We start from the raw sequence: 19,438 nt of genomic DNA, 5'->3' as shown, positions 1-19,438 counted from the left end.
ACTTTTCCTGGGGAACAGAAGAGCCGGACTCCGTCATCAATCCGGTCCGCGTTTTTCTTTTCTTTTTTTTTTCAGATCACTTCCTGCCATGTCCAAACATTAAGATTTCCACTTCAACTTATGAGATTTACACCAGAACATTTTGTTTTTAGTATCGATTTGGAATGTCTGTGTCTCCAGAAAACTAAAGAAACAAAGAAACATAATTTAAAAAAAAAAACAAAAAAACGTGTTACATAATCTCACAAATTAAAACTTGTTCTTTAGTGAACGTGGCTCTCTATTACAGATACAACTAGTGTCCTTGTTGAACAAAATGAAGTGCCAGCCCCTCGTTTCAGGCCGCTGTGAGCTCGGTTTGCCATCATTTCACAGCCTTCACCCCACAAGCTCAGACATTTACCCCACAACACCTCACTTCCTGTCTCTCGCTTGGCACTCTGTGATTGGTCAGCTACAGAAAGGGTGAGGAACAGACGCCGCCGGTGGAGACCCTCTAAGTCCCCCGTCCGCTTGGTGATCCAGGGATGTTCTGCGTTTGTGCTCAGCTGTTCTCGGCTGCTGCTCTTAGTTCAGGACACAGCTCCTTCAGCAGCATTTCCATCAACACCTGAGACAGAAACACACACCGAGTCGTTACACATAGCCCTTTAGCTCTGGATAATAAAAATACCTAAATCCGGTTTGACGCTTCGCCTGTCCATCTTACGTAGATGAGATGTTTGTTGGCGTTGGCTTCCTGCAGGGCATTGAAGATCTTGATGATTCCGAATCGAGCGTTCTGCTGGCCGACGAGGTTTGCTAGTGCATCTCATAGAAACAAAAACACATACATATCTGTCCATATGTGTAATGAGTAAGCGACAAATTACTGAACACAAAGTCTTGTAAAAGTTTTCATACTCCTAGAATTAGGCCCAGAAAACTTGCTAAGCCTGGTGTTTGGGCGCTAGGGCAGTCATTCCTCCAGCGGTTCGTCGTGTTTTTAAGTTAAAAATGAAAGTTGACAGGAAATTTGAAACTTGATAATTATGAGTTATCAAAAGCTTGGAAGATTAATACCTGATCACCAACTATAAAGTCTTTAACAAAATTCAAAACATTTTAAAAAGATTTTTAAAAATAAGTAATGATTAGCCTTGTGGGGGCACCAGTAAAGTCTGGTGGCCTGCCAGGCTTGTGATACACTGGGGGAAACCCTGGAGTGCACTAGTAAAAAAAAATAAAATAAAAAAATACAGATGTTCCAATAATTCAATCTTCAAAAATCTAAAGTTTGATGAATCAATAAAACTGATTTATCGCTCAGTTCTACCTCGGACTTAGCCAGATTTTCTCATGTTCCAAACACAATGATGTTGTGATGATCTAACAGAAAGAAGTGTTTGATTGTGAGGCGTAACAAATCAGTTTAATAATAATGAAATTCATCTTTAATCTTGCAGTTGTGAATAAATTAGTGATGGTTTTCCATACTAGACATCAACAGAGGCATGTGAAGTCAGCTGCTGAAATATGAGGCAGTCAAAGAGGTACACAGGAAGTTTCCAGACGCAGCTACCTGGAATGTTGTCCAGGAGTTTCTGCTGAGCCCGCTCCTTGGTTTCGCTGCGTTCTGAGTCGGTCCGGACCTTGGAATGAGGGGCCAGCTTCCCGTTAGGCCAGAAGGTGTCCCTGAACACGCTGATGTAGCACACCAGCATCTGCTCACAGAAGATCCAGTTTACAGTGTCCCGGATCTGTCTGAGGGAAGGAACGCATCGCGTTAGCGCTCATCACACACATACGAAAACCTGCATAGAACCCCGTGGAAAAAAAGCCGGTATTTACTTGTTGATAGTTCGTCCAAATGTAACCTGGACTAGTGCAATTAGAGTCTTCCTCACCCACTTAAACACTGAGCAGGAAAAAGAGACAGAAAAGCAGTTAGATGAATCCACTCTGAGGTAATTTCAGGTCATGATTCTGTTAGCGTTAGCAGCTCACTTCCTCTGAGTTCGAAGATTTCCCCGATCAGCATGAAGCAGGGCTCAGCCAGGGCGTTTCTGCGCCCGTCCGCCTCGTCGCCGTAGTCCGACAAGTCGCTGTCATCGTCCCCGTCCTCCTGCAGACAACCAATCACAGCCGCGACACGCAGGGTGAAGCTAAGCATCTCAAGTTCTCATCCGACCTGATGGGAAGAGCGGGAAGCCGTCTACCTCAGTGTGGGAGAAGAAATCTCCAGGTAACCTCTCCAGAAAGGAGGCCAAAGAGAAGGAGGACTTCTTCTGAACAGACATCACCTGAAACGCAGAGCGCCACAGGAAACCACGGTTTGAAAAACAACAAAAACGTGTGTTTTTTATTTCAATTTGGACAAAGAGACCATGTTACTTTGAGGTACTCTGGAGACGGGCTGAGGAAGGCGTAGAGTGCCTCCGACTGGCACAGTCGTTCATCTGTCAACAACCGCTGCAACAGAAAACGCCAGAGTTATCATCAACAGAGGTTCAGTGGTTTAGATTCAACATTTTGAGACCATTTTCAACTAAAATAATAATCATTACAAACTTTAATTTCTAACAATCATTTAACATTTTAAATGTCCAAAACAAATAAACAAAACAGCAAAAATGTAAATGGATTATGAATTCTCTGTAACCAAAACTGCATTTCAGAATATTCATAGTTCATCTAAAGACAGGGAAGCCAGGTAAAAGAGGCAGTCGGACTTTTGTAAAAACTAAAATAAAAATAAAAAGTGCAAACTAACAGCTTCATACTGGGTGTCAAATGGTTGCTGCACTTATCAAAATGGCAGCTTTTCAGCGATACTAAATGGGAGCATCACTTTGATGATTATTATCACGCGATTAATTGATTTATTGTGACTTGAAAACTATCACTAAATAGTGTTTGAGAATTTTTTTAGTTTTAGCGAATTGAAACAAGAAAACAATTGATTTAATATCATTACCTTAATGTTAAAATATTTTGCAACACTAAGAACTACCACTGATGTTCTACTTAGAATTAAGGAAACGAGATCATGTTATGAATTTTCTGTTATTTATGTGTAAATAAGGCTAATACATTGTATTTTTAAACGATTAATCAGATTAATCATGACAAACTGATTATTGAAATAATCATTAACTAATTCAATAAACAAGTAATCGTTCACTGGAGTATATAGACTCAAAAAAAGGCAATTTATTGAAAAAAACAACATATATGCAAATTTAGCTTCACATTGTTCAAATTCTGGAAGAAAGAAAATCTCCCATTAAGCATATTTTGCCATCCAGTCATTAATCAGTTAATCAATAAAAACAGATTAGAAGTACACTGCCTGGCTGATCAACTTTTCACATGGTGATGTTGGAAATAATATTTTAACTGCAGATGAATCCTTTGCTACAAATAATCAAGTGTTACTATGCATTTTAGACAAAAAAATTTTTTGTTTTATTATTTAAAAAAGGAAATTATTTGAAAATTAAATGATTTTCATTTTTAATGCATTTCATAATGCATTTCAATGGTTAATGGAAAATCTGCAGAATGGGACACTTTTTATCCAATTAATCAATTAATCATCAGATTAGAAATAATAATAAAAAAACTATCAGATTAGTCGTCAGATTAATCGCTTATTAACATAACCTTAAGGAACTGTCCTAATGTTGATGCCCACTTTAAACACACACACACACGTCACACTGAGCTTTACCTGGAGGAAGGCATTGAGCTGAGTCTTACTCTTCTCCAGGAACTTCTGGTCGATGGATTTGAAGGGAAGTTTACTGAGCGACGGCAACTGGAGTTTCTTCAGACATGGAAAACACTGAAGAGGTGAAATGAAAAATTATTATGGTGTTTATAACTGGCGTATAATATTAGCCTTTAAAATATGACTAATTAATACAGACTACCGTATTTTCCGCACTATAAGGTGCATCGCATTATAAGGCGCATAGAACAGACGCTACAGTAGAGGCTGGAGTTACGTTATGCATCCACTAGATGGAGCTGTACTCAAGGGAATGTCAACAAAAACAACCAGACTCCGGTCGGCGAGGAGAGCCTTCCGCGACTGGGCTGGGGCGTGGGCGGACGATGGTCACCCTTCTCCATTCGCGCACAGCATGTTGGTGGAGAATGTGGTGCTAAATGACCTGCAGATGACCTGATTATCAGGTAGATAGGTCAGTCAAACTTTATTAACAAACCAGCGTTCTGACAACTATCCCAGCATGCACCGCACACTTCTTCTTCTACAGGCGAAAATGAAGTCAGCGGCTGCTTACCATAGTTGCTAGACCTCAATATTGATCCATTTATAAGGAGCACCGGATTATAAGGTGCACTGTTGGCTTTTGTGGAAATTGAAGGTTTTTAGGTGTGCCTTATGGTGCGGAAAATACGGCATTAAGAATATTAATAATGGTTTAATGCATTTTCATGTCTGCATAACTTCTCATAACAAATTCTTTTTATCAGAACTGCCCAGTGAGAGTCAGACAAGACTTCATCACAAATTCAACGCAAAATAATGTGGTAGTGAAAGAATATGAGCCTGATATTTATCTGATTTTCACAAAACAGTACTGATTTCCAAATCAATTACAATGCAACAGAAATTATAGGAGAAAAAAAAAAGAGCAGGGACAGAAGAGTGTAGCAGCTGCACCTCGGTGAGTTTGCGGTGCAACATCTGGAACTCGGTGAGTTTTCTCTGGACGCTCCAGCAGCTGTTGGCCGTCTCCTCTCCTTCCATCAGGCTAACACACACACAGTAGCAAGCTACGGTCTCGCCACCTTCTTCTGCTGCCTGGAACCGTTAAAAAAAAAAGTTGTGGTTCAGAGGGAATCCACGGCGCGTTAGCCGCATTTTGTTTGAGCGGTGAGGAAAGTGGGCGCGGTTACCTCGGCAGCGGTGATGCTGGCCCTCCAGTGGCCCAGGTTCTCACACCACCAGTCGGTCCTGGTGATGTGCTGCTGCAGCTCGCTGTGCTCCTTCTCCATGGCGCCGATCTCTTCTTTTAGTTTGCTCACAATCTGCAGAAACACACAGAGACAACCTTCAAAAATAGGGAAAAAATAAAAGTTAAATATCTGATGTCAGAATACTTGATTGAAATTAAAATCTCAGATTTTTTTTCAATTCAGATCCGGTTTTAGTCGAATTCTTTTTCTCGCTCTTTTTTAAAAAGAGAAATTACAATTGACAAAGTATTTTCTAAAAGTGGCTTTTATTTCCGTCATCTCTTCTGTGAGCTGTACGATGGCAGCCATGAGGGCCAGGCTAGAAGAACTTCTGTTCAATTTGGAGAATATAGTTCTAATATTAGCAGAGAAAAAAAACAATTATACCAGAAGAACACCTTTTAAAGAGGAAAAGTCATTTTAATGACAAAAATACATATATATTACAACTTTATCATATAATTTTGACTTTGTCACTTGATATTATTTCTCATAATTAAAAATGGAAAAGAAAAGATAAACATATATTTTGACATAGATTTGATCTGAATTCAAACTCCAAATAAAGAGATGCTGTAAAACAAGATGGCAGCCTTAAGTGTGCTGACATCACTCTAAATTATGGAAACACAAGAAGTGCATGGGTAGAAAAAAGAAAAAAAAAAATTACAGACTTTCAAAAACCAAAGATTTGATTCATGGATCAACTCTATTAATCGTCCAGCTGCAGGTAGATGGAAACCTGAAGGGCTAAGACAGTTTGCTTCTCATCTGCTACCTTCTTGTCTGGTTTCGGGGCGTTCTGGATGGAGCCCAGCGCCTGCCGCTTGTACTCCAGTTTGTCATACAGCTGCCTTAGTTTAGTAGCAGCGTAGCTAGCTTGCTCGTTGATTCCTTTAGTTCCCTCGTCGCACACTTCCTCCCCTGCATCCAGACCCTGGCACTGCACACAGAGGGACATGGAAACAACATGAGGACAGCTCACACACACAAAGAAGCCAATCTCATACAGTAAAAACCACGTGATGCAGACACATCTTTTTGTGTGTGTGTGTGTGTCAGACCCCGTTGCCTTTCTCCTCTGGGCTGCACTGTGATTGGCTGTGGAACTCGTCTCGTCTGATCAGCCGCTCGTAGAGGTCAGACACCAGGAAGGATGGGTAGTAGCGCTCCCTCATGGTCTCGGCCACCTGGAGAACATTTCAATATGTTTTATTCTTGCTGCAAGACCTACTCAAAAAGCTCAAACCTGAGCGGACATTTGGGAAAAAAATAAGCTAAAGAAGTTATTGTACCCCACACCAGACCAAAGGATTATTAAGCTAAACTAAAATGCGCTAATGTAGCGTCCATTTAGCATATGCCTCATCATTTATAGCAAAAAAAAAAAATAAACACAAAATACTTCCAACAGCAACATGTGAAAAGCTCAGGCCAACATCAATAAGTAAACTTGATATGGTTGATTATTTTTTCAATTAGTCAATTAATAATGGAACAGAAAAAGTGCTTTTTTTGCAGAATTTGAACCAGGTGAAGCTAAAACTGGGTCACTTGAAGAATTCTGGGTCAAACATTTTACTTTTTTTTTTTTTCCATCTTAAATGTAAAAAAAATTTTGTACAGTTTTGGCTCAATTACATCTGTGAGTCTATCATTTGCTCAGCAAATGGCCTTTTTTTTAGTCTTTATTCTCAACCTAGTGATTGATCTCTTACAAAATTAGTTGACGGTTATTTCGATAATCGATTCTTCATGATTAATCGTCTACGTTTTAAATCCCATCGTACCTGCTCCTGCAGTCTGACGAACACCTCGGTCCCTCTGTTCCCCACCAGACTCTGCTGGATCTCCTTCAGGAGAAACTTCTCCACTTGAATCTCTTTGCTCTCCACAAAGAACTTCTGGTAGATTTCGCCCACGATTTGGGGCACTTCATTCTGCCAAAAACAAACAGAAACCAGTTCACAAAGGCTTGGTGTCGCCTTCACACGCTGCACATCAACACCTCTGAATTTTCATGTAAACAGAAAATTCAGACATACTCCTAAAAGCAAATATTTACATAAACGCTAACAGAAGAAGCACCTGGCATTTCTGCAGTCATGTTTTTTATCTGCCAACCATAAAATCTTTAACCTATTTAACTGTACAAAATCTAACTGGATTTCTTTACAGGATCATATTTCTCAACCTTAGCTAAGATGGAAGTTATTTCATTACGTGTAAAATTCCCTGCACTCTTTTACTTTTAGTTTGGAGCAGCTATGTTGAACTCTGATGAATGTGCGCCCTGAATACCTTATTGGCAGTTTTCAGCATTTCCACCAGTTCCCAGAAGCTTATCAGAGTTCTCTTATCAATCCTCTCCATGTACGCTCGAAAGTGTTCTCTGTAGCCCGGGTTACACAAAATATCATCAAAGTGGAGGATCTGAAAGGAGCGAGAGAACACAATGAGACCAAAAGCGCTTTAACGTCAACGACTTGAACAGAACGGCTTCGGTTTTTAGAACTAAAACGCTCCCTCCAGCGTTCCCGTGCCTCTGACCTTCTGGCTCTGTGGTTCATCGCCGTCATCGGCTCCTCCTTCCTCGCTGTTCTCGTAGTTGGGTCCACCGAGCAGGCGGATGCGTTTCTCGCACTGTTTCTTGGCGACGGTCAGCTGGTTGATGTAGCGCTTCATGTCCCTGGCCCTCAGCAGGTCTGCCTTCATGGCTGCCGACTCTTTGCCTTTGCGCTCTGAATGAGGGAGACGAACAGGAAGGTGAGGAAGTTACTGAGAGCGGTGATGAGATTAAACCACAGAACTAAAATAATCCCAATACATGGAAAAGCTGGGATTGTAAAAAATATATATATATATATTTAGTTAGGATGAAGTTATTTATTATCCATATCTTTACATTATATTTGATTAAAAAGGTATTGAAACTAAGCAGAGTAGTTCTGCTGACTAGCAGAAAATAGTGTGAACAACTGGTTTATTACTGAGGCATCAGAGTTTCAAAAGAACAAATATGGGATTGTGTGTTTGGTCCCAATATATCTCTTTATATTTTTTAAATATACAAATTTTTTTATTACTGTTTATTTCCAGTTGACAAACTTCTGTCTTGGCTTTATAATTATTACAGACGGCATCATCTATAATGTGAATAAAAACAGTGTTTCATAGATACAGTTAGAAAGGCAAATTAAAGTTTTAAGAGGGATTGTCTATTCCTCATTGGAAACCTCATAATGAATTAATAAAGAGGAAAAATATGCAAAAGTACTGCAATATTAAATAACACAGACCCTTTAAGAAACAGCAAAATATATATATATTCTTTTACCATTTTCTTATTCTTCCGTATTCAGTTATTGTATATAGGCGTGGGAATGTGTGACTAGTTCAGTCGCAATAAGCAACAATAATTTCCATTTTTATAATTTACTGAAAAAAAGTAATCAGACTGGTGCATCGGTATCAAAGAGCCCCTTTTCTTGAACGACAATTTTGATGACAGAGATTTCATAATTCATTTTATTTTACAGGTTTTGTTGTTTTGCTGATTTATTTTGAATATTTAAAATGTCTTCCAGTTCCAGTTTAACATTAAAATGTAATCTTTATTGATCTTTCAGAATGTGCTCTTGCCATGGTAATGGCATTATTATGCCATTACCATATTATATTGCTTGAAAATGGTCTCAAAACAACAATATTAGCGTTTATCGCGATAACTTCTGGGACAATTTATCGTCCAGCAAAATTTGTTTCACCACAGGCCTGTGTGTGATCAATATCTGCCATACAAACAGACAGCAAAAAGAATATTAAACAAACTGACTCAGAACAAAGTTATGTCATTAAATATGAGTAAACTAAAAGATTAAAAATGCCTTCAGTAACGTAAAACAGGTAAAAAAAAAAACATTGTTTAATACCGTCCTGTAGTCATGGTTTGATATTTATTTATATTATCTGCAGGGATTGGGACTCCTGAACATCCCTGAATAAGCAGAAACTATTAGATTGTTTGTCTGGAATTAGATAGGGCGTCTAAGGAAAACTAGAAAATAACAAAACCCTGATGTACAGCGTTTAGTAAGAGAAAACTAAACACTCTAAAGTTTCCTAAAAGAAATCAAGCTAGCTCAGTTTAATAGGAACAATGATGCATCGGTCTAACAAGCCAAACTGCTTGCTAAATTTTGGGAACATGATTAACACGCCCCGTTCTACACACTGTTCCCTCGGCTTCAAAGATCAGAGGCGCAGCAGCAGACTGTGCTGAGTCACACCAATTACTGCCGTCACATTCTGTCGATTCCCTTTTACCTTTTTGCTTCTTGAGCTGAGGCAAGCTGCTGATGGTGGTGGCGTGGATAATTTCTACCACTATCTGATACCTGGGATGGAGATGGAGAGACCAGAAAACGGGAAATTACAAAATAAAACATCATTACGAGGATTCTTTACCTGACAAAACGCCATGAAAGTCAGTGTCACCACCATTTCCTCCACTAATGACCCACATGTAACAGTATCATGTCTAACCCCCCTTTGTAGATCCGCCACACTTCTTTAGAGACGAGCTCTGTTCCCATGGAAACCCCCACAGCAGCAGGAGGAGCACAAAAATATTAGTGATTAAGCCGTCTGTTATTGAGTTTATACAGACAGAGTGGTGCATTCAAAGAGCGTCTGTGCAGGTACAGAACATTCTGCGTTTAATGAGGCCATATGTGCGTGTGTGTGTGTGTGAGTGTGTGAGCAGCCGCTGCCATGCCTGAGTTGTTTGAGGAAATTGACATCAGTGGAAGTTGATATCAGCTTGATGAAGTCTTCGTAAGAGGCAGCGTAGGTGTAGGCCTTCTTCTGCTGCTCTGCCTGCTGCTCCCTCTGCTCCAGCTGAGACAGCAGCATCCTGTTGATGGAGTCCGGGTCGCTCAGCACCTCCACCAGAGGCTTTAACACTGCAGCAGCAAGCAACACAAAACACAATCATAATTCAGCGCCGGGAAGAGAAGGAAAAAGAAAAAGAATAAAACCTGTCTGTCCGGGTTAATCACAGGATGTAAAAGAGGGGAAAGACACAGTGATATGTGAATATATTAGTTCTAAAAGCAGATCGGGTGCTGTAGGATTTTTTGTTTTTAGCTGCTGCTGACTAAAACAGCAGGTTTTTATGGGTCATTTTCTCTAATTAATTTATTTAGCAGAAGGCTGACCAATCAGTTTTTGTGATTGGTAGAATTTTTTGGTTTTTGAAGATTTCATTTGTGGAAACTATGGATTTTTTTTCCCACCAACCTCTTTGTTTCCTACATCACACATTCAACAACAGTACATCCAGGGTGGACATCCTGTTATTAAAGCATTTCTTTTTTTATTTAGTTGGACAACAAAATGTAAAGGTCAGGCTAAGTTTTTGTTGTTTTTGTTTTTTTTAATGAGTATAAAGTTGTGAAGTTACCGGGATACAATAATAGTAATAATATAATAAAAATCACATGGCAAAGTTGAAATAATACCAGAATAAAGTTAGCAGAATAGTCATTTTATCCAAACTCCATAATGCTAAATTAAAAATTATTCAAGCTTTTTTCCCCTCATTAAAACAAAATTTTTTCTCTCCTAATTTTGAAACGTTCTCCTGGTAAAATTGGACTGTATTCTCATCGTTAGTCAAAAATTCTCGTAGCTTGGCCCCAAAACTCTGTCGTTCAGCCGCCAGAAGCAAAGATTGAAGTAAAAGCCCCCTTTTGAAAATATTTTCTGTCATTTGTAAAAGCAAAAAAATTCTCAGAAAACAAAGCAAAGAGAATTTTTTTTTTTTAAATCGGAAATTGGACCTGGTTTGACAAAAACAACCTGGGATTTAATTTTTAAGCCACATCACCCAGTTCTAATGGAAAGTGAGTCAGTTTCATTTCCTCGTTTGTTCGATTCAGATAAAAAGATCAAATAAAAAAAAATAAAACAAAGCTCGTAGAGACGTAGAAAGACGTCAGCACCTTTGGTCGTTATAACTTCTGTGAGGCAGCAGCGGAGCGTGTGAGACTTGGCGTCCTTCTGAGGCAGCAGACACAGCAGCAGGATTCTCGCTACGCAACGCAGGAAGGCCATCTCAGAGTCGGGACAGACCAGGCAGGGATGGAGAGGAAATGGACGAGCAGCTTCCTCTGATCTTTATACACACACACACACACACACACACACACACACACACACACACACACACACACACACGCACACAAAGTAAATATAGAAAACAGATTAGGGTGAGGGATAGCGTTACATGCACCGTTGTATTCATTTGGAGCTTTTGGATTGCAGGATGGAAGAATCTTATCATATAAACTTTAATGGTTTATAAAGCTAAATTTAGCAGTTTGAGCTCCATCATCTGTTGAGGTTCGTGCTGAGTGCATGTTTACTTCTGAAACACAGACGCATTTTTCAGTCCGAGCTTCATGTCAGATCAGCTCAAACAAGGTGAGGATGCTATGACTCATCCAACGCAGAGCTGTTCTTATTACATTTTTCCTTAACTTGACATATCAAGACAAGCCGCCGCCGCTGCTCTCGTAGTCACTAACCCATCGATGACAGACGCCACTGTTGCGAGGTGGAATCATGAGCTTCGCCCGACGTGCCAGGATAATAAAAGCAGATAAAGCGTGAAGCACCGCTCCGTCTGTCCCCTCGGTCGTCTTTTGCGTGCATCGTTGGGGGGGAAGTGAGTTTTTAATGTCATTCACGCTGCATCAGATTGATGGGATTTCACTCCGTCAGGATGCGTGAAATTACTGGGGCATGGTGGGGACAGCAACTCAAAAGACAGCACTTTTGAGTTGCTGTCTTTGACAAAGCAACTGACGTTATGACACCAACAATGAGTCATAACGTCAGAATGAAAAAGGCCGATAGCCAGCACTAAAATTAATTAGTGTTCTTGCCATTTCAATTTGTAGAGGTGGACCGTTTACAGTTTTCTGGCCAATCACCGACACCAATTTTGAAGGATGCCGATTCCCCCCCCTCCCATCTGAAAAGTTGTGAAATACAGCAACCTTTGCGAAGGTAGATAAAATTGATTTTGCATATAAGTAACTCCCTAAAATTAAGAAAATCTGGGGCGATTTACTTATCGTATCATTTATGATAAATGTCTTATAAGAATTTTGATTAATCTTTGCCACAATAAATTCCAATTCTAGATGATTAAAACCTGACAAAATGGTCTGTTTTCCTAATTTCTAGACTGTTTTTTCAATTAAAGGATCAATAAATATCAATACAATTTATAATCTGTGTGCAGTCACAGCCAGATAGTTTCCTAATAAAGTAGTAATAATCGTTTCTTATTGGAACTTATTGTTGTCGCAATGGTACCGTAAAATATCGCGATAAAACTTTAAGTTCACTACATGTAGTTATCCAGTACAACTGCATGCAAATAACAAACCAGACGTGTTTCCATCAAGGTTTTTTTATGCACGTTTTGAAGTATTGCATGTGAAATACCAAAATTCTGAAAAAATAAAAATATGAATAACGTAAAAACCGAATAAATTCTGACGTAACCAACTTTCCACCTCCACTGATGGGTCTGTCAACAAAACTTTAAAAAAAATAAAAAAATAAAAAAATTCTACATCTTGTTTGTTGTTGTTTTTTTTACAGCCATGTGGAGCACTTTGCGTAGCATGGTCAATTCGCTCCAGACAGAAGCACGCGTAACTTGCATTCTCATTTTTGCGACATTTTCAAAGCTCGCTCGAAACTCGCCCGACGACTGGACAGAAACGTGGCTGAGTGCGTACCTTCCAGACGCGGCCCTGAGGTCGGTGAAGTGGGAGTGAAGGATGCGGACGCTGTCGTAGCACGCCACGTCGACGACGTCTATGTCTGCGAGTCTGGATCGCAACTGGCCAATCATCTGCCACCAGTCCTCCAGCAGCATGGAGTACAGCTGGCCCTCATCATGACTCAGAGAGACGTACCAGGACAGGATGTAGTCTCTGTAGGCCAAGTCGAACACTGGAGAGGAGACGGACATAGAGAGAGGATTCCAATGCAGGTTGGCTTTGTTTAGGAGAGAAAAGAAGATGAACGGTTCAGTTAAATGGAGTTTAATTTGCCAGCCCTGGTGCCCGATTTCTTTTTCTTTTTTTTGGTAACTAAACCACAAATTAAACAGCTGCAGAGTTAGTCCAACAGGTTTCATTTCCTCAAAGGCCAGGTGCATCAGAGGCAGCGAGGTGTAAAAAAAATAAAAAATTAAATTAAAAAAAAAGGACAGGCTAGTTTATCACAGCGATGACTCATAGAAGCAGAGACTGACGTGACTAACTGCAGGAGAAAACCAGAGGAGCAGGACACAACCGTGTTCGGCTCATTCGGAACATACGCTCACGTGATGCTAATCTGAAAATACACAGGATGCCTCATTATTGCCATCTATTAGAAGCGCCAATTAGAATTAATGAGGAATATCAAAAGCAAACTTTGTGATTGTGAGGGCTCTTATGTTCTCATTTCAACACCTCACTCTTTTTCTGTCTTAGCTAATGGTGAAGTGGTTTTGGAAAACATGGAGAGAGTCACTCGTCTGATCAATATAGCCAAAATGGACTTTGTTATCTGAGCAGCAAAGATATGCAGAGAAAACAAATACAAAGGCCGAGTCCCAGGACAGGACAAATGTAGCGGAGAAATAATGAAAAAGGAAAAAAAACACATTAGAGACAAGGTTTTCTTCACAGTTTAGAGAAAGTTAGGGGTTGTACTGTCGACAGTGTGATGTCACCTCTGCTTCTAGTGTAAATATCATAATTATTTTAAAACATAGTAATACTAATAATAACTGTAACCCCTGAAAGCCTGGATGGATATCCAATTGTACAAAAAAATGGTTACTTGTGTTTTTGTTGTCAATTATCTTTTAAATAACTTAGAGATTATAAATGTCAACATTGTTCCTACAATTATATTAAATGTAGGTATGATGCTAATTAGATACACCAGGCACTTTAAGACTGAAACAGACTGTCCAAGCTTACAATCCTAGTATATTGATTATTTTACTGGTGCCGTTACTGCTCAGATAAGACTTTGATATTGAGTCAGTAACGTTTTTGAACAACTGTACAGTGTTCAAATACAGCTCAATTACAGCTGGGCAATTTGGCTTAAAAGTAAAATATGCGTTTCCCCCCCCCATACTAAATTCAATTTCCAATCTTAGCTGTTTTTTTCAGCCTTACAAATGACAGAAAATTATTTTTACTTTTTTTTAAAAGGATTTTATTAAATTTTTTCTTCTTTCTGTGAGTTAACTTGAATTCAAAGTTCACATAAATAGAAGCTGGAAAACACGCTGATTGTATCATATTGTAGTTCTTGGGTGAGTTAGAATCACTCTGGAAACCCAAGAAGTGAATTGGTGAGAAAGAAAATTATCCAAATTTTCCAAAAGTTCCATTTTCAAAACAGAATATTGAGTTAATTGATTTTTAAAAATCAATTATTGCAAGATTACATTGGTGGAATCCTAGCCAGTTTGTTGATACATAAAATCTATATAGATATATAAAATTTACTACTTTGAACATTATTTGTGTCCACGATTTCCTGATCCAACCAGAAGGCATGTTGTTAAATTGGCCTGGACAGAAACTCAGACCAAGTCATCAGATCACCGAGAGCAGAAGCCGACTCTGAATCCAAAGCCATCAACCTACTCCACCTGCCAATCACAGTGGAGCATGTACAAATCCCCTTCTTCTACTGTGTAGGCGTTTGTTAACTCAGTACAAATCCTGGAGCCATCTGCTGCTTGGCACGTGCACGTGCACACACACACACACACACACACACACACACACACACACAAGGCTCCTCTAATTGTGTAGATGTGTGTTTATTCAAATGCTTGTGCATCTCCCTCACCAGCCCTTTTACTGGTGCAACAGTGGGTCACTGAGAAGCAGTGATGAGTGGCAGCAGCACAGCGCCATCACTAAGTTTTCTTAATGGGTTTAAAAAAACATTTTTACTAACGGAATGTTTTTGTGATGAAAGATGCTGGAAACAACACACAAGTCTCCATGGAAATGACACAGCATTCTTACAATAAGTATATTTTCACCCTGAAGCTCCATGAATTGACAATACTCTAGAGCAAAGAAACAAACGAGTAATGGACTGAGTCTTTGACTGTACAAAATAAAAAAAACTCCCCAGAAATAAAAATCTATGCAGGAAACTTTAATTAGCATGTTAGAAAAGCATTTGCTCCACTGTGGTCTAAAGAGCAAATTGAAATGTTTTAAATCTCTGACCAGCTAATCCTTTTGCATTTCCTCCTAATTTGTTCTACATGGCACAAAAAGATTCAAATCACTATATAAAGTCTCTCTCAAAGAAACGTGTCAGGAAATGAGCTGGTAACCAGATTCAGACATTTTTAAGCTCGACTGGTGATGACTTTTCACTCACTGATTGGAAACATAATAAACCTCAGTTACTAAATTTCTGGATTAGTGAGATGTTTCAGATTTCACTCAGTGGAATAAGAGACATTTAAGAATTTACTGAAAGGCGAGCTGCATTTTCTAGAGACACATTTGTGGTTCAATCAGGCTGCCAACTGCGAGCAAGAATCGTACTTTGTTCAGCCTTCTTATCTCTTCAGAGTACAAAAAATACTTTATTTGAGCGCAAATCCTCTGTGAAGACGCATAATAGATCTGAAAATATTGGTAAAATGTTATTGATGTTCTTAATTTCAATAATGATAGGTGTATCCTGACACAGGGTTTCAAAACCTCATATTCAAGACTTTTTAAGAACACTATGAATGAAATTTAAGACTTGTGTCATAACAGAAATTAACAAACTTTGTCAAGACAACTGGCAAAAAATTTGCAATTACTCATGACAGTCACAAAGAACGATCATGGGTAGTTTTTTGCAACTTCCCCTGCGAGCTAGCAAAGGTATATTAGCACTAGTTAGCAGTAGCATCAGTGGTCTCGTGTCACAAAGCACAATGAAGATGTCTTTTTTTTTGCCTGACAGAAAAGTCCCAGGAGGGGAAAAATAAAAACAAACCACATTAAACAGTTCCATAAAGACAAAATGTAATACTTGGAAAAAACATATTTACTTTTTTGAGGAATTTAAGACATTTTAAGGCCTTTACGTTATAATCCAATCCTTATATACATGAATTTAAGACTTGTTAAGGATGTGTGGACACATTGTGCCTGGATTATTAAAAATACACAGTTTGATATCCTACATTTAGAGCTCATAAAGGGAAATCCGAAACATCTGAATTCAGTCTTGACAAAGCAAAGCTTCACAAAAACAGGAAAAAATAAATAAATCACTGCTCAACCCCAAGCAGGACATTTTAGCCCAAAATAACAGTAAAACTTGTATGGCTTGCTCACGTTTTTTATACGTCTAAGCATCTCTGATGAATTACCTTCTTTCAGGGCTTTGTCCACATTGTGCGACACCACCACTCTTCTGCTCAGGCCAGACTCCTGTGCAGACACTGAAAACCGACCCTGAGGGACAACCAGAGCATCAGGTCACTTTATTTTCAACCTCACATTCGGGAAAGCAGGAGAGATTAGCAGTTAGCATTTTAATACAACTAAAAGAGGAGAACTGTATCCCTGACAAGCAATCTGTCAGAGCTGATGCAACATGTTAACAAGACAGATGTCTGCGCCAATCTCCCTCCATCGTCAACGTCAATAAGTCATCGGCACACAGCAGAAAACAACGCGGCTGAAAGACAGGCTGGCTACTGCCAGCCGCAAACACAGCATTGTTTTTCTGAAGGGATCATTTACTATGTGCACAGTGGAAATTAAGCAAGATGGCATGAATGCATTAATTATAGATCAAGATTTTTTTTTATTTATTTAAGAACAAAGAGAAAACATGAGAAGATAGAAATACAGGATGAGATTAGAATAAAACTAAGAGCATGAAAAATGAGATAATAAAGGGGGTTGGTGTAGATGGAGACTTTATCAGATTTCAATTATCACAAATTAGAATGGAAAAAATTTAGGAACAACAAAATGTAGTCATTGTTTAGTAAAAGGGTTACTTTGTCCTTAATTTTGTAGTAAACAAGTCCACATCTATCCACTGATACTTTGCTCTGAAACAGACCAAATCTGATTTTAATTCATTTGTTCAACTTTTGAAAATGTGCAGCAGGTGTTTCAAAGAGGTAGAAACTTTACCCTGCTCTTATTGCTGAAGATGGAGTGAATCTAATAAATTGTCTGAAAATTGTTGTTGAGCTCAAAATAGTTTGAATGTATGCCTTTCTTTTACAGATGTGCAAAAATCTCTTTGCCACATTTTTTTATTATTCACTTCTTTAATTAAAATGATTATACGTTTTGTTTATTGTTGAACGACATATAAACACAGACAGACAGACAGACAGTATTAAATTTCAGCATTTTCAGAAGAAAATGTTTTAGTCTTTACAATTTTGACCCATATCATTGGTCAAAATGATCGATATACGCTTAATTCTTAAGCTACAAACTAAAAATGTTTATTTTGTTCGTTTGTTTTTTATCTGGGTAGGAGGGAACCAGTCATGTAAGCACCGCTACTGGTTAAGTGTTTTCTTTTTGTCTCCATTGTTAGATGCACTAAAATGTGCTCTCTGTGAACATATTTATATACATACATGTTATTCGAAAGGGTAATCTTCCTACCATCAGCCTGTTGAAGAACTCCAGACGAGCAGCTGACTGCCTCCTGTTTCGGTCAAAGCAGCTGACTTTCAGAGGGCTCTTCCTGACCAGAAGCACGAAGCTCCCGGCCAGGAAGCACAGTAAGGCGAATGAGACGTAGATGAAGAGCTTCAGCAGGACAGAGGTGAGAGTCAGGCCTCCCCAGGCCAACTGAAACGCAACAGCCGCCACCACGCCCAGGCAGAAAGCCGGGACGACCCGGAAAGAAGAGCCGCCGGTAGAGTCGGGACTGGCAGACACGGGCTCCTCTTCTCCTCCGGTGCTGCTGCTGCTGCTCCCTCCAGCCAGCGGCGTAGTGGTAGTTGAGGGGGTGGGCATGCTGCGACCTCACCATCCATATATCTGTCACTGCTTGTTAGGCTGCAAGTCCGCAAGTGCCAGCGGCAGGTGTAGGGTGTGCACTCCGGTATTCCATCGACTACAGCACTGTCTCCAAGAAGAGGCATCCCCGCTCTGACATCTCCTCCTCGAGCCGCGCCGCTATGTCTTCCCCGCTGCTAGCATCGGGCCACCCGGTGGCAACAGGCACTGAGCTCCGCCTGCTACAACACTCCAGACAGGAAACGCACCGCGCTTGTCTAAGGTATTGGTAGCAGTCTCCCGGAGAACAGACAGAAAGACCCAGGGTGATGAGATGATGGATGGAGTGATAAAAGCCGTCACCTTGGAGACAAAGAGGCGGAAAAGAAGCTGAGCGACTGCTAACTAAACTGAATTAGAAATAAATGTACCTGAAAAATAACAATGGAGGGCGATATTGTTGCTCTTAAATATACAAAAAAAAAGGTGTGCAATTGACTAGCAAGCACACTGACGGAAGGTAGCCTACTAGCTTGCTCGCTTAGTAACCAGTTCAACATCAGCTAAGGTTAGCTTACTCACCTTGCGCTGAAGAGTTTCCGACAAGAACCTTACAATCCTGTTTTCCGAACAGCTATACCAAGTCGTTTCAGCGGGCTGAGCAGGCTTATAAGCATTACCACTATTTCGTCAAAGGCCGCCAGACAAAAACAAGTAACTGTTATTCTCCTTAAACCTCCAGCTGACTGACAATCTCTCTCAACGTGAAGCGGTGTCAGCCAATGAGCGTTGGCGTTAAGCGCTGACGTCTCGCCCGTTTTTAACCTACGTACAGTTTGAAAGGGCGGGGAGTTCAAGCCTGAACACAGCAACCTATTCACTGGCAGAAGCGCGGCCCAGTAAAACGGCTTCCCGTATCATTTAATCAAGTGTACCAAAAGATAAAGGCTCGTGCCTTGCTTGTGTGACGACAGATTTTTGTCTCAGACTGCAGTTCACAACAAAGACCCCATTCAGCGTCAACAGCAGTTAATATTTTCACACTGAGCTATGGTAAATTATATTTCAGCTATATCTAAATTAGATATTAACATGGATATTACTTTCTTAGAATATTTAAAGTGTTTTATTGAGCAAAAAGACACTTCGTTTTTATGGACAGGCTGGAAGACAGACATGCATGTGTAAAAAAAAATAAAGGTCACTGACTTAGGAGTATTGGGTCTGCATTTCCAGATATTCGCAAGTACATTCTTCCTTTCTGGAGTAAACATTCTGAATATCCTATTAAATCTATCTATGCAGAATAATCTGCCATATTGGGCATGGAGATACACACAGTCCTTTTGTTTATGACAATATATTTGATTTTAGTT

At 39.7% G+C, this 19,438-nt stretch overlaps 1 protein-coding gene across 1 annotated transcript; it reads right to left on the bottom strand.

The window, feature by feature from the left end:
• Positions 1 to 51: 51 nt before the first annotated feature.
• snx25 (sorting nexin 25) lies at positions 52 to 18,856 on the bottom strand. The gene is made up of 22 exons (XM_008419782.3): positions 18,645 to 18,856; positions 17,724 to 18,425; positions 16,457 to 16,541; positions 12,786 to 13,002; positions 10,974 to 11,146; positions 9,746 to 9,932; positions 9,295 to 9,365; positions 7,519 to 7,709; positions 7,270 to 7,401; positions 6,759 to 6,908; positions 6,033 to 6,158; positions 5,747 to 5,911; positions 4,909 to 5,040; positions 4,673 to 4,813; positions 3,713 to 3,826; positions 2,374 to 2,451; positions 2,199 to 2,282; positions 1,987 to 2,104; positions 1,831 to 1,897; positions 1,562 to 1,743; positions 710 to 810; positions 52 to 610 (listed from the first exon to the last, which is right to left on the bottom strand). Exons 2-22 carry the CDS (start codon positions 18,078 to 18,080, stop codon positions 545 to 547), a joined length of 2,937 nt encoding a protein of 978 aa, XP_008418004.2. The 5' UTR covers positions 18,081 to 18,425; positions 18,645 to 18,856; the 3' UTR covers positions 52 to 544.
• Positions 18,857 to 19,438: the final 582 nt, after the last annotated feature.

Source organism: Poecilia reticulata, chromosome 10, assembly GCF_904066995.2.
Source record: "Poecilia reticulata chromosome 10, P_reticulata-male-v2, whole genome shotgun sequence".
Classification (NCBI taxonomy): Eukaryota; Metazoa; Chordata; class Actinopteri; order Cyprinodontiformes; family Poeciliidae; genus Poecilia; species Poecilia reticulata.
Note: the sequence above shows the minus strand (reverse complement) of the source record. Positions and strands in the feature narration are given on the sequence as shown.